The sequence below is a fragment of the Theropithecus gelada genome, chromosome 11, assembly GCF_003255815.1.
Source record: "Theropithecus gelada isolate Dixy chromosome 11, Tgel_1.0, whole genome shotgun sequence".
NCBI lineage: Eukaryota > Metazoa > Chordata > Mammalia > Primates > Cercopithecidae > Theropithecus > Theropithecus gelada.
In genome coordinates this window covers 83,628,899-83,641,577 of record NC_037679.1, presented here as the reverse complement: position 1 = coordinate 83,641,577, position 12,679 = coordinate 83,628,899, and the positions used below count along the sequence as shown (strand labels likewise).

Here is a 12,679-nt window from a genome sequence, read left to right as displayed (position 1 = left end):
GGATTTGACGCTGAGTTGCAGGACGGGATCTGAATTAGGATTTACACAGAGCCTCGGCTGGCACAGCACACATCTGTACAGGCGAAACAGCCTTCCACGCGCATGTTAAATGTTGCTCACGTTCTGTCGACACGCATCTTTCTGCCGTGGAGTGCTGGTAAATGTTTAACAACCAGCTTTCCGTAGGGGGAAGCTGAGTTTGTAGCACGTGCCGGTTGCCATGGTGTAAATAAATCCTCCCACCGTGCCCAGCGCCACGCGAAAACATGCTGCCACTGACTTGGAACTGGGGAAAGATGCCCCTAGCACCAAGCTCTCTTATCCTGTCCTCGCCCTGTGCGTGCAGTTGGCGGAAATCGCCTCCACGGCACAGGTGACTTCGTAGCTCCGTGTAGCCAGATGATCAGGAAGCGATGCCCTTGGAGTGCTTGTAACCTTTGTTTTCTTTTCTTTTTTTTTTAAGTTTATTATTTTTTTAGAGATGGAGTCTTGCTCTGTCACCCAGGTTAGAGTGCAGTGGTGCAGTTGAAGCTCACTGCAGCCTTGACCTCCCAGGCTCAAGGTTTCCTCCCACCTTAGCCTCCTGAGTAGCTGGAGTTACAGGGATGCACCACCTAATTAAAATTAGCACCACCAGCTAATTGGTAGCGATGGGGTCTCACTATGTTGCCCAGGCTGGTCTGAACTCCCACCTCAGACGATCCTCCTGCCTGGCCCTCCCAAAGCACTGAGATTACAAGTGTGAGTCACCTTGCCAGGCCATAATTTCTTCAATTGTAAGATTATGTGTTTCCATTTTTAATAACGGCCATGAGCTGGTAGCCACTGGCTCCAGCACACCTTGGTATATCTTATAGAAAGACAACCCTTATGCACTGAGACGGCCTCCCCCGACTGCATTTTCCCCAGCAAGGACAGGAGATTGAATCCGAGGGGTAGAGAGCAGGTGTTAGGGAAAAGCTGCCAGCAACAGGGAACTCTGTTCTGCCTCGGGTCTGACCCCGACCCCACTCTCCACACCAGTCCCAGGCTCCTGGGATCCCCGTCCCTACACTGCCAGCAGGTGGAAGGTGTCATGAGGACGCCCCCTCAGGGGCACCTGGCACGTGGTAGATACTCAGTGAAGCGTTTGTTGAATGAATGCATGAGATTGAGCCACAGACGGTGCTGCTGGGTCTTGGAAAGCTCTCCTGACACATTTGTAAGGACTTAGCATCTGAGAATTAAATCTCATCAGCCCCTACCTGGATGGTCGCAGCACCTTCTCACTGGACTCTCCCCTCTCATTCCCGGAGTCCACCATCTTCCTTCCCGCGACCTGCTGTTGGATCGCCTTTTAACATGGGGCAGGTCATGTGACTTCCCGCCACCCCTGCACCTTTCGAGAAAGGTCCCCAGGGGCTCCTGCCGCCCTCAGGATGCCACGTGTATTTCTGAGCATGGGTGTTAGCCCTGGCCAGGCCCTCCAGCCATGCCCCAAAGTGCCACTTGGTAGGCACAGAGGCCATTTTCCCGTCGCCATACCTCAGAGGCCTCCTGCTCTGCCAAAGCCCCTTCCCTCTCCTTGCATGTCAGCACACCTGGCTGCCTCGTCTGCACCATGAATGTGCCTTTTGAATGTGTCCTCCTCACCGTCACCTCCATCTGGCCTGTCTTTGTCAACCTAAGTGCAAGCTCCATACAGTTGGGGGCCACATCTTTCAGCGGCTGGTGTGCCCCTTGGGGCTTCAGGGCATGCTGGCGGAGGGAAAGAATCAGGCAATGGCATCATTTGGCTGAAATGGGCTTAGGGAGGAGGCTGTGAACCCCCAACCGAGGGCGGAGGTAGGGCACCTGGATGTAGGACCTTCTAGGAAATGCTGTGTGACCTTGGTTGAGTTACTTAACCTCCCTGTGTCTTTGCATTCTCATCCATAAAACTGGGATGATACCAATTGTCGGGAGGATTCAAGTAACAGGTAACAGGAAGCGATTAGGAGAAGGCCTCATCAAATGTGCTCAGCTTGTTTGTTGTTTTTATTGAGATAGTTTTCTGCATAGCCCGCGGTCTGGGGCTTCTGCACAGGCCCAGTCATGCGCTACTTGTCTGGCAGGCTCAGGGTTACGGGTTCATTGTCCAGATCTGGGGGCAGGTGTCCCTTGGGGCTTTGGGCCAGTGGCTCTGGCTAACCATAGATCCAGTAGGGTTTGCCACAGAGTTGTGCTGTGGTTTGGGGGGATGTTTCTGACCATACACGGGGCACAAACCCACCGTCGGCCTGACCAGTGGCACGTCTGAAAGGCAGAGGTAGCCCTCCACCACGAGGGCGAGGTCCTTTGAGATAGTGGAGCTGGCTTCTAGTTCTTTCTGATTCCCCTTCTTTCAGGCCCCTCACATCGAGGGAATGGTGCCCACAGGCGTTTTCTGCTGCACAGAGAGTCCTTTGTGTGCCTTGTGAGACAAGGATTCTTGAAGGCCTCGCTCCTCAGTGGGGTCTGAGGCCAGCCGTGGCAGCTTCTCCTGGCCCTGGTTAGAAATGCAGAGTCCCAGGTCCCACCCCAGACCCACTGAGTGGGAATTGGCAGGGGATGTGTATGCACCTTCAGGTGTGGGTAGCACTGGCCTGGAGCAGGGTGCTCTAACGAAAGCCTGCAGGCCAAATCCGGCCCACCACCTGCTTTTGTAAATAAAGTTTTACTGGCACACAGCCATGCCCTTTTTTGATACAAGGGCTGCTTTCACAAGACAGTGGCAGAGTTGAGTAGGGGGGTGACAGAGACCGCATACTTATCCTCTGGCCCTTACAGAAAACGTTTGCCAGTCCCTGGTAAAGCACGGGTTCTCAAATCTGGCTGCCCATCGGGATAACCTGGAATTTAACATACGAATGCCTGGGTCTTGGCCCAGAGATTCGGCTGTCATTGGTGTGGGGTGTGGCCTGGGCATCAGGACTTCTCAGGGCTCCCCACGAGATCTGAGTGTGCAGCCAATGTCATAGGATCTTGAGAACCATGGACCTCAGTGGCCTGGGAAGCCCAGCAAGTGCAGTTCTGCCACTCTGTGGACAGGCCCAAGACCCGGCAGCCCAGCCTCGCCAGTGTTGGCCGCTGCACTTGCTGCCCTAAAACAAAGAAGGCTTTGGGGGCTGAGCCGGCTGCCAGGTCCCCCCAGCTCCTCGGGGAGTTGTGAGCTGGGGCCTCCCTCTCCCTGCGCAATCTCCCAGCAGCGAGTATGAGCAGCCCTAAATCAGTCCCTCGGCCTCCCGGGTGGCCGCTGCGAGACCCTGCAGATGTTCGTCATTAAGGCTCCCGGGGTCTGTCCCACTGGAAAGCATGTTTTAAGGCCAGGGCTGCTCTGGTATTCCTCCTTTTCATCTTCCGCTACCGGACTCACTCAACGTGGGCTGCAGGGATGCCTCTCCCACAGGAGATGTTGAGCCCACAGGAAGTGAGGAGCCCGTGCACAGGGCCCTAGGCCTTGGCTGCAGGGTGGCCCAAAGGGACCAGCTTGTGCTAGTGGGTGTTGCTGCATCCACTCCAACCAGAGGGTGAGGGTGGAAAGCACCCCTGCCCTGGGGGCTTGTTAACATGTCAGGTAAGAGGAGGAGGCAGGGCTTGGTGACAGGATTGCACTTGGTGCCTCAGTTTCCTCTTCTGTAAGATGGACGGGTGGGTGGGTAGGGGAGACCACGTGGGATGGAGCCAGGCCTGTGGCACCGTGAGCGATCGAACACGGAGACATGGGGGTTGACCATCCAGGAGAGAGGGGGTTGTGGGCAGGCCCTGGCAGGGCTTGTAGAGTGTGTGGAGTAGGGGGCAGGTAGGACAGGTAGACGGGGCGGGCTGGCGAGTCTGCAGAACACAAACCCTAGATCCTGGCCGGGGGTTGGCTGAGACTCTCAGCTGGGGCTTTGGGGACAGCAGGGTCACATCCCCCACATGCTGGGCTGTCAGCCTTCTTTGCTCCGAGACCTTGAAGCTTTGCCTCTCTGAGCCTCAGTTTCCTCCTCTGCAGAATATGGCCAGTGATCATGGCTCTCCTATTTCTGAGGCTGGAATAGTGTTTGCAAAGTACTTGGTGTGGTGCAGGGGGTGGGTGACCCGCCATGACATCCCTCTGGGTCACTGTTACTCATGGTGTTTTCATCTCCATCAGGACTTCAGAGGGGCCAGGAGCCGGCCCATGTAAAATGGACAGCACAGTGCTGGGTGTATAGTCAGCTCTCGGGGATCTGTGGGGATTTTCTCCTCTGCACCAGCCTCTCCTCCTTGGGGCTTTTCTGAGGACTTGGAGGAGAGCTCCAGTGGGGAAGGTTCGTAGCTCAGGGCCTGGCCCAGGCACACCCCTCTCCTGACGGGCCCCTGCCTGCGGCCTGATGGGTGTGGAGCTGCATTTACTGGCCATGCCAGGGCAGACATTAACCTGCTTTGTGGGTCCATGGGTGAGGCCCCAGGGGGTCTTGGAGCCCCCACCAGCCTAGACGCAGGGGCGAACGGGCAGATGCTCCGGGAAGGAGGCTCCGTGGCCGCTGCTCCCATCAGGAGGGATTGCTGCAGCCCAGGTGGGGACTCCTTGGCACAGACATAGCTGAGTGTGGTCTCAGGAGACACCAAGCTCCATGTGATTCAAAAGCCCTGGCCCTGCCCAGACTCCGGCCCTGGGCTGTTGCCAGGGACATCTGACCCAGGGAGACGGCATCCAGGCCGGGCAGCCCAGGGGGCAGGGCTCCCTCCCCAGGTCCCCACCTCTGCCCACATCAGGCAAATGTGGACAGAAAGGACACTGTAGGAACAAGCCTAAAAAACCTCCTGCCCCAGCTTCTGCCTCCAAGAGTCTTCACCTGGCGGCTGTTTAAAGGTTATGTTTGAGGGTTTGAGGTCAGGAGAGGGAGAACAGGCTGGTCCCAGAATGCCGGACACCTGTTGGGGAATCAGCAGCAACCTGGGGCGGGGAGACTGTTCCAAGTCATTGGGCCACTCTGCCCCTTCCTGGCTCCTCTTACAGAACACGGTGGCGTGGGATTCCTGGGGAAGAGAGGCAGATGCAGGCCCGAGGTTCTGCCCTGGACCCAGCAGCAGCCTCAGAGAGCCCACGGTTGCCTGCAGCCGTGAGACCCTTGCTCTGTTTCTCTGCCCCATCCTAAATGAAAAGAGGCTGGAGAGAGCGTTGTGTGCAGGGCCCGTGCCTGTTCCTGGCAGGAGGGAAAGGCCGGAGAAGGGGCCTCTCTCCCCTTCCCGACCCCTCCTCTTCTATCTGCTTGGAGTTCTCGCTCCCTGGTTTGAAACATTGGTGTGACTGTGCCCCTGGTACACATTAAAAGGCTTTGGGGTTTATTTTTATTTCGCTTGGCTCAAAGGGATGGAAAGATGGTCTGGTTTGGCAGCTGCCTGCAGGGAGGACCTTGGGGTGTCCAAGAAAATCAGTGTGTGCTTTAAAAGAAATCAGGCGGGATGAAAGGAAATCGGGAGGCAGTGCGGGGAGGAGCTCACACTCCTTCCTCTATGTCGGTGAGGGGAGGGGCGGCGGGCCCAGAGTGGCTGGGACAGGTTGGGGAGGCAGACAACAGGAAGAGGCCCAAGTTAGGAGGCTGGCTTGGCTCCCAGCCTCTCTGATCTGCTCTGTAAAATGGGCTTGTTCTGTCCCCCTGGGGTGCCGGCATGCAAGGGAGACAGCAGGAGCGGCCACCTCCACGCAGGCCTGGGGCCTTCCTGGGCTCTGGGGAATCAGGGGCATCCCCCCACCTCCCCGTTGTACAGACTCAGAGACAGAGGCTTAGAGAGGTGGCCTCAGCTCTGTTGGGGGCAGGGCTGGGGCGTCAGGGGTGTGTCCCCACCTTCCCAGATGCTCAGGCACCCCTGCTGAGGCTCACCAGGGCACCTTTGGGGCCCGGATCACTTCTGCCCCTCTTAAATATCCGGGCCAGATGCGCATGTAAGCAGGGCGAGGATTCTCTCAACCTCCCAGCCCTCAGCTGAGGCACAGGCATGCTGAATACTCACGTTGCCAAGGCAAAGGAATCAGCACAGAGAGGTTAAGACCCTCATCCAAGTGCACACAGCCACTGTGTGGAAAGGGCAGGAATTGAAGCCAGCACTTCTGACACCAGTGCTTCCTGCCCCTCACCCCAACTCTGCCTACCCAGGCCCCTAGGGCGGCAGGACCCCAGGCGGTGCCTCTTCCCAGCTCATGCCAGTGGGGCCTGGCTTCCCGGTTGTTTATGGCCTCTTCTGGGTGGACCCCACGTGTTTTTTTCCTCCTCCCCAGCTTAGGCTGAGCCCAGGTGCAGAGATTCACCTGTTCATGGTTTCCTTCCCTCCCCACTCCCCTCTGCCCTCCCCCGGGGTCTGACAGCAGCAGCAACAGCAGCAGCAGCAGCAGCCCATGCCCCGCAGCAGCCAGGAGGAGAAAGATGAGAAGGAGAAGGAGAAGGAGGCGGAGAAGGAGGAGGAGAAGCCGGAGGTGGAGAACGACAAGGAAGACCTCCTCAAGTAAGGCAGCCCGCTGTCCCCTGCAGGGCCCGGCTGCTGACCCAACCCAGGTGGCACACGGGTCTGGGGAGCCCTTTGTAGAGGTGGGTGGGGCGTCCACCAATTGCCTGTGAGCAGGGGAGAGGGCTTTCTGCTTGTCTGCCCCTGACAGCCCCGCTTCCAGAAGCCCTCCCATCGCCCTCCTCCTCCTTCCCGGCTCCCCCCCCGTATCCGCTCTCCCTTTCTTTCTCCAACCCTCTGGAGACTTTAGAGACTGATAGCTCATTTGAGCTCCACTCCTGAGCTAATAAATCCAGGCAATGACTTTGGAACTCTCTGCCTCCCCTCCTCCTCCCGCTCTCGCCTCCTGAGGCGCCAGGAGGGGGGAAGGGGGGATCAGAGGCACTCCTGGAAGGACTAGGTGTGCAGGCGGCTGCTGTCACCTTTAGAATCATTGATGGCAGTGTGAGTTCTTGCAGATCAAGGCACAGCCTCACCGTTGGGGCCGTGATGGCCTCCTGTGCCTGCCAGAGGCTGCGGGAGTACAGCCAGCTGGAGAAAGGGGGGCGGCACGACTTAGCGCCAGGTACCTGTAATGGGCTCAGGAATTTGGCTTCAGAGAACATCTGGCTTCCTCACCCCGTCTCCCAGACACTTCCAGCAAGGGCCTTTCAGGAAGATGAATGGGAAGGTGGAGGTGATCAATCTGAGCCTCCCGCAGTAAAACTCTCCCCAGTTGCTTCTGCAAGAGCCCCAGCTTGTGTATCGAGGTTGCGAGCACCCCCACACACCTCAACTAGGCCTGCAGGCTAGGCCTGCATAAAACCGGCAAGAGAGTTTCCTCCTGCCAATGCCTCAGACACCTGGCCCTTGATAATACTGAAGGCCAATGTATTGCCTCTTATAGAGCCCCTCTGGAAATAGCTCCTCTGTGGTGAATAAAATGGCCCTGTAAATTGCTGCCAGCCCACACCTCCATTTAGTTCACCAAATAGTCTTGCAGACAGTATCTATTTGGTGCATAAAATGGTCTTGCAGATAGCCACCAGCCCAGAAGGAAAGTTCCCAGTACCTCCCATTTGGGGAATAAAATAGCCAGCCAATTAACTACCTGTCCACATGGCCTTATTGGTGAATTAAGTAGTTGATAGCCCAGGTTACACCCCCTATCCATTTTTTTTTTTTTTTGGAGACAGGATCTTGTTCTGTCGCCCAGGCTGGAGTGCAGTGGTATAATTATGGCTCACTGCAGCCTCGACCTCCCAGGCTCAAGAGATCCCCCTGCCTTAGCCTTCCAAGCAGCTGGGACCATCAGCATATGCCACCACACCTGGCTAATTTTCTGATATTTTTCTTTTGTAGAAATGGGGTCTTGCTATGTTTCCCAGGCTGGTCTTAAACTCCTGGGCTCAAGCGATCCTCCAACTTTGGCCTCCCAAACTGCTGAGATTACAGGTGTGACCCAGCACACCTGGCCGCAACTCCCTTTTGAGAAATAGCCTGGCATTGTTCTGCCAGCTGTACTCCCACGTCTGGTGAACGGGGAAGCCCTGCAGACCGCCCCCGGCCACCCTCACCTCAGGCCTCTCCCCGTCTTTCTTAGCATCTGATTAGCGCCACTGCTGGCAGGCAGTGCAAATCCAGCTGAAGAAACGGTCTCCTCCAGTGGCCGTTTGATTTCCCGGCTCAGGTGAAACCATCCTGTCTCCCCTCTCTGGCCTGTAGGGAGAAGACAGACGACACCTCAGGGGAGGACAACGACGAGAAGGAGGCCGTGGCCTCCAAAGGCCGCAAAACTGCCAACAGCCAGGGGAGACGCAAAGGCCGCATCACCCGCTCAATGGCTAATGAGGCCAACAGTGAGGAGGCCATCACCCCCCAGCAGAGTGCCGAGCTAGGTGAGCCAGGGGCCAGGATGCAGGTGGGGGAGGGGCTGGAGACGTGGCGGGTTGCACTCATATGAAAGTTTCGTGCAATTTGAGTTAATTGGCAACTGCCAAGAGGCTGACGTAAGTCATGGTTGAGGTCAAATCCCAGTGCTAATTACTGGATGTGCTGTGTGACCCAGAGTGAATTCCTGAACCTTTCTGTGCCTCAAGGTCCTCATGTTCTCAGCGGGAGAAATCGGTGGTTACCTCTAAACATGGAGGGAGAGTTGTAGTCACTTGCTATGTGAGAAGCACCTAGAACAGTGCCTGGGGTGTAGGAAGAGCTCAGTGGCTTCAACCAAAGTGATTTCAGAGCATGAAGATGTCACATAAAAAACCCAATGACCAATTCTGGATTTTTTGGTTGTCGTTTTTAAAACAGAAGGTCTGGCCACACGTGGCCCAGGTTGCCACGAGGTGGCAGTTGTTGGGAGCCAAGTAACCAGCACCCCTTCTTAGAATGTCATGGGCTCTACTTGTCCCCACCCAGCCTCCACCCTGGTAGGCATCTGGGTTTGTACCTTCACTTCCGTGGGCCTCGGTTTCCCCTTCTGTTGAGAAGGGTGTTCATCGCTCATTGCCCTCCCAGAAAGTGGAAAAAAGTAAGAGATGATGTCAGTGGCAGTTCCCAAGATTCGCCACAGGGGGCAGCGGTGTGCTCCTGTTGTCTCTACTTTGTTTAGCTGTTAGGCTCCAGCCCTCCAACCACTGCGGGAACCCACCCAGGGGCCAAGCGCTCAGGCCGAAGCCCCACCTGCCAGGGCTCATCCTCAGGATGGAGATGCTGCTTCATCTCTCACAGACCCCCACCGTCCCCTAGGGTCCGGCTCACACACCTGTCTCTTCTTCCCATGGGATGTAGTTTGGACCTATTTCATAAATGGCCCACTTGAAGCTCAGAGAGGAAACATGGCCTCTCTAAAAATTTCAGTGTAGCTGGCTGGGCACGGTGGCTCACGCCTGTAATCCCAGCACTTTGGGAGGCCGAGGTGGGCAGATCATGAGGTCAGGAGATTGAGACCATCCTGGCAAACACGATGAAACCCCGTCTCTACTAAAAATACAAAAAATTAGCTGGGCTTGGTGGCAGATGCCTGTAGTCCCAGCTACTTGGGAGGCTGAGGCAGGAGAATGGCGTAAACCCGGGAGGCGGAGCTTGCAGTGAGCCGAGATCGTGCCACTGCACTCCAGCCTGGGCGACAGCGCGAGACTCCGTCTCAAAAAAAAAAAAAAAAATTCAGTGTAGCTGGGATTAGAACTCAGCCCCATTGGCCACAGAGCCTGTGTAGCTCCTGTAGGTATTTTCCAGCCGCCCTTTGGTGGCAGTGTACTTGGAGGCCCAGGGTGAAAGGGAAAGGGCTTTCTTCCTGCCTGATCTCTGGGGATAATGCTCTCGGACCCAAGGCTGATGCTGAGGGCTCAGCCGCAGGGTGGAAAACACACTCCTGGGCCTTCCACATCTCTTTTGGCACCGGGCACCCTCAGCACCCCGGCATCCCTGGCACCGCTGGCTTCTGTAGGCTTCCTCTGGGAGTCCTGTGGGGAGGAACGGGAGCATCGATGAGGTCCCAGAGAGGCCCAGGCTGTGGCTGCAGAGATAGGGGAGGCTGGGGTGGTTCTGGCCTGTCAGGGGTGATGGGGCTGCCCATGGGGGTGGGGGCCGTCTCCCCTCTTCTGCTGGAACCTTCCTCCACTCCTCAGCCAGCCTCTATTGGACACATACTCCGCCTGGCACAGTTCCAGGTGCTGAGTCCATGAACTGACATCCCTTGCACCCACCCCACTCACAGGTCTTAAGCAACTGGAGAAGAAGGACCAGGGCTCACATCCAGGGGAGCTCAGCAGACAGACCCAAAAATAGTGCCACAGCAGAGACACCGCCACCTCCAGCCAACCCCAAGGCCAGGCTGTGTCCCTTCCCAGTGACACCAGAGGCCTCTCCTTGTACTGGATGGGTGGGGGGTACGAAAATTACCCTCTGGGGTAGGGCTTCTCCACCATGGGCGATTTTACTCCCCCACTGGGGGACGCCTGGCGATGTCTGTGAACAGTTTTGATTGTCACAGTTGGAGCGGGGCCGCTGGCATCCAGCGTGCAGAGTCCAGGGTTGCTAAGCATCCTGCCGTGATGGGACAGCCCCACAGTCATGGAAGAGCTGGGCTCCGAGAGGGTACTCGGTCAGGTGAGGTCCTGGCCCACCTGAAGCTCGTGTCCCACGGTCACCAAGTCACCAGGTGACTGCTTTCCCAACAGAGTACAGGCAGAGGCAGTCATGATCAAGGCCCTTGACTGCTTCAGTGTCACCTTCTATAAAATGGGGTGATGGCAGGTGCCCCGACCTGGGTGGCTTGTGTGGAGGTTGGCCCCGACCAACGGCATGTGGGACTGCCCAGCACAGCCCCAGCCCAGCATAAAGGCTCAGGAGTCAGGTGCCACGATGGGTACTGGCTGGGGAGGGGCGCCTGAAATGTGGCCTTCCCATGGGATTCAGAGCCGTGGGGTGACACCGTCAAGGCCTAGTCCACTCCCTCCCTGGCTCAAAGGAGAGAAAAGGGCGGAAGGCAAAGTGCCTCCTTTCCCGGCTCCTGCCAATCACCTGGCGTCTTCTTTTCAGCCTCCATGGAGCTGAATGAGAGTTCTCGCTGGACGGAAGAAGAAATGGAAACAGCCAAGAAAGGTGAGGGGTGTGCACGGCTTTAAGCCTTATTGGTTTGCGTCCAGGGCGCTTGAAACTCGCGTGCTGGGGAGGGTGTTGACACATTTGGCCTTGAACCAGGGGCTGTGGTGAGGCCTCTGGTGAGGCTCTGGTTCCAGGCTGTTCTCAGGCTTGTCACCGTGGAGCCTCAGTTTTACCCTCCTGAAAATGGGTCTGTGCAGCTGCACTGTCAGGCTAGGCTTTGTGACTTGAGGGCACAGCCCAGAGAGACACAGCCTGTGCTGTGCATGTAGTCAGCGAGTGGCTTCTGGGTGATCTCTGTGGCCAGCACCTCTTGGCCTTGGGGACAGAGCAGCGGCAGCACACCTGGGTGCCTCAGGACAGTCAGAGCTTGCCGGCGGCCATTTCAGAAGAGTCCTGGGGTCAGGGAGACCTGCAGGGCGTTTGTCCAACCCTTAGGCAGAGCCCCGAAGGCCCCATCTGGGCTCAAGTGTGCTGGGGCTTTGGAAACCTGACTTAGGTTTGAGCACCCAGTCTGGGTGATGACGGGTTCTGGAGTGGATGGGGACACCTAGGCTGCTGGGGACAGTCGTGGGAGCAGGTCACATGGCAGGGAGCCAGCAGGCGTTGGTGCTGGCAGCGGAAGCCATTCCCAGTTTGCAGGTGGCCTTGTGATGTGCAGCACGGCGGAGGCTGGGGCCCAGTTCCTCCTAAGCCGGAGACCGTCTCAGCTGTGCTGTCTCCTGGCCAAGTTCTTTACTTCCCAGCACAGTGACCTGACTCTGGGCCTCCATTTGCCCGTCTGTTAAGTGGGAGGGGCATCCAGGTTGGCTGTGAGGAATCAGATAACCCTGTGTGAGGGCCCACAGTGGGCTGAGTGGGAGCGAATCTCCCCCGTCCCTTGCCTGTACCTGGCCTAGGGCAGGGGCTGTGGGAGCTGGGGCATCACTGGCAGCACTGCTGAGGCCGGGGCGGCACCTGGCTCCCACGGTGCGCTCGCTCTCAGTTATCTAAGAGGTGGGGCATGTTCCTGTCCCCGCCCATGTCCCTGTTTGTGGGCGAGGAGCCAGGAAGCAGAGGCCAAGGAGTGCCACGGGTACCGGAGCTGGTGTGTGCGGCCGGGAGCAGGCCCAGGCCCCTACTCCCTGTCCCCGCCCCGTGCTTGGTCCCGTGGCCCTGCTGGAGTCGAGGCTGTCTGTTTCTTTGTGCAGAAAGCTCCAGGTCGTGACTTACAGAGGGAACAAAGGCCCTTTATAGCGAACGGTCCTGGCACATAAGGGCAGGTGTATCTGAGAACAGGCTGGACCACGGGGCTTCTGGACCCGGACCCGCCCTCCACTATAGTTGTGGGGGGTGCTGAGGGTCCCCACAGCCCTGAGAAGACCCCCATAGCCCCCGCCCTCACCCCGGGACCCTGCCCCTCGCCCTCAGAGCTCCTCCAGGGGCCCTCTGCCCTCCACCCCCCAGGCTGAGGTGAGCCTGGACCCAGAGAGACCCTTACACCTTTCAGGAAGGAGGGCCCGCCTGCCGCTGCAGTGGGTCCGGCTCTGTGTGTGGTGGGCGAGAGGCATGCCAGTGGGGCCTGGGCACGTATCCAGCTGGTAGGGCCTGGGGCTGCTGTCAGCCCCCAGAGAGGCCAAGTTGTTTC

At 57.7% G+C, this 12,679-nt stretch overlaps 1 protein-coding gene across 3 annotated transcripts in view; it reads left to right on the top strand.

Annotated features, from left to right (window-relative positions):
• Positions 1-12,679, top strand: part of NCOR2 (nuclear receptor corepressor 2) — a 166,751-nt gene that overhangs the window by 83,783 nt on the left and 70,289 nt on the right. For all 3 annotated transcript variants that reach the window (XM_025401526.1, XM_025401524.1, XM_025401527.1), the window contains exons 15-17: positions 6,332-6,468; positions 8,173-8,345; positions 10,990-11,052. In XM_025401526.1, the coding sequence (XP_025257311.1) occupies positions 6,332-6,468; positions 8,173-8,345; positions 10,990-11,052 (373 nt within the window). The remainder of the gene's footprint in view (positions 1-6,331; positions 6,469-8,172; positions 8,346-10,989; positions 11,053-12,679) is intronic.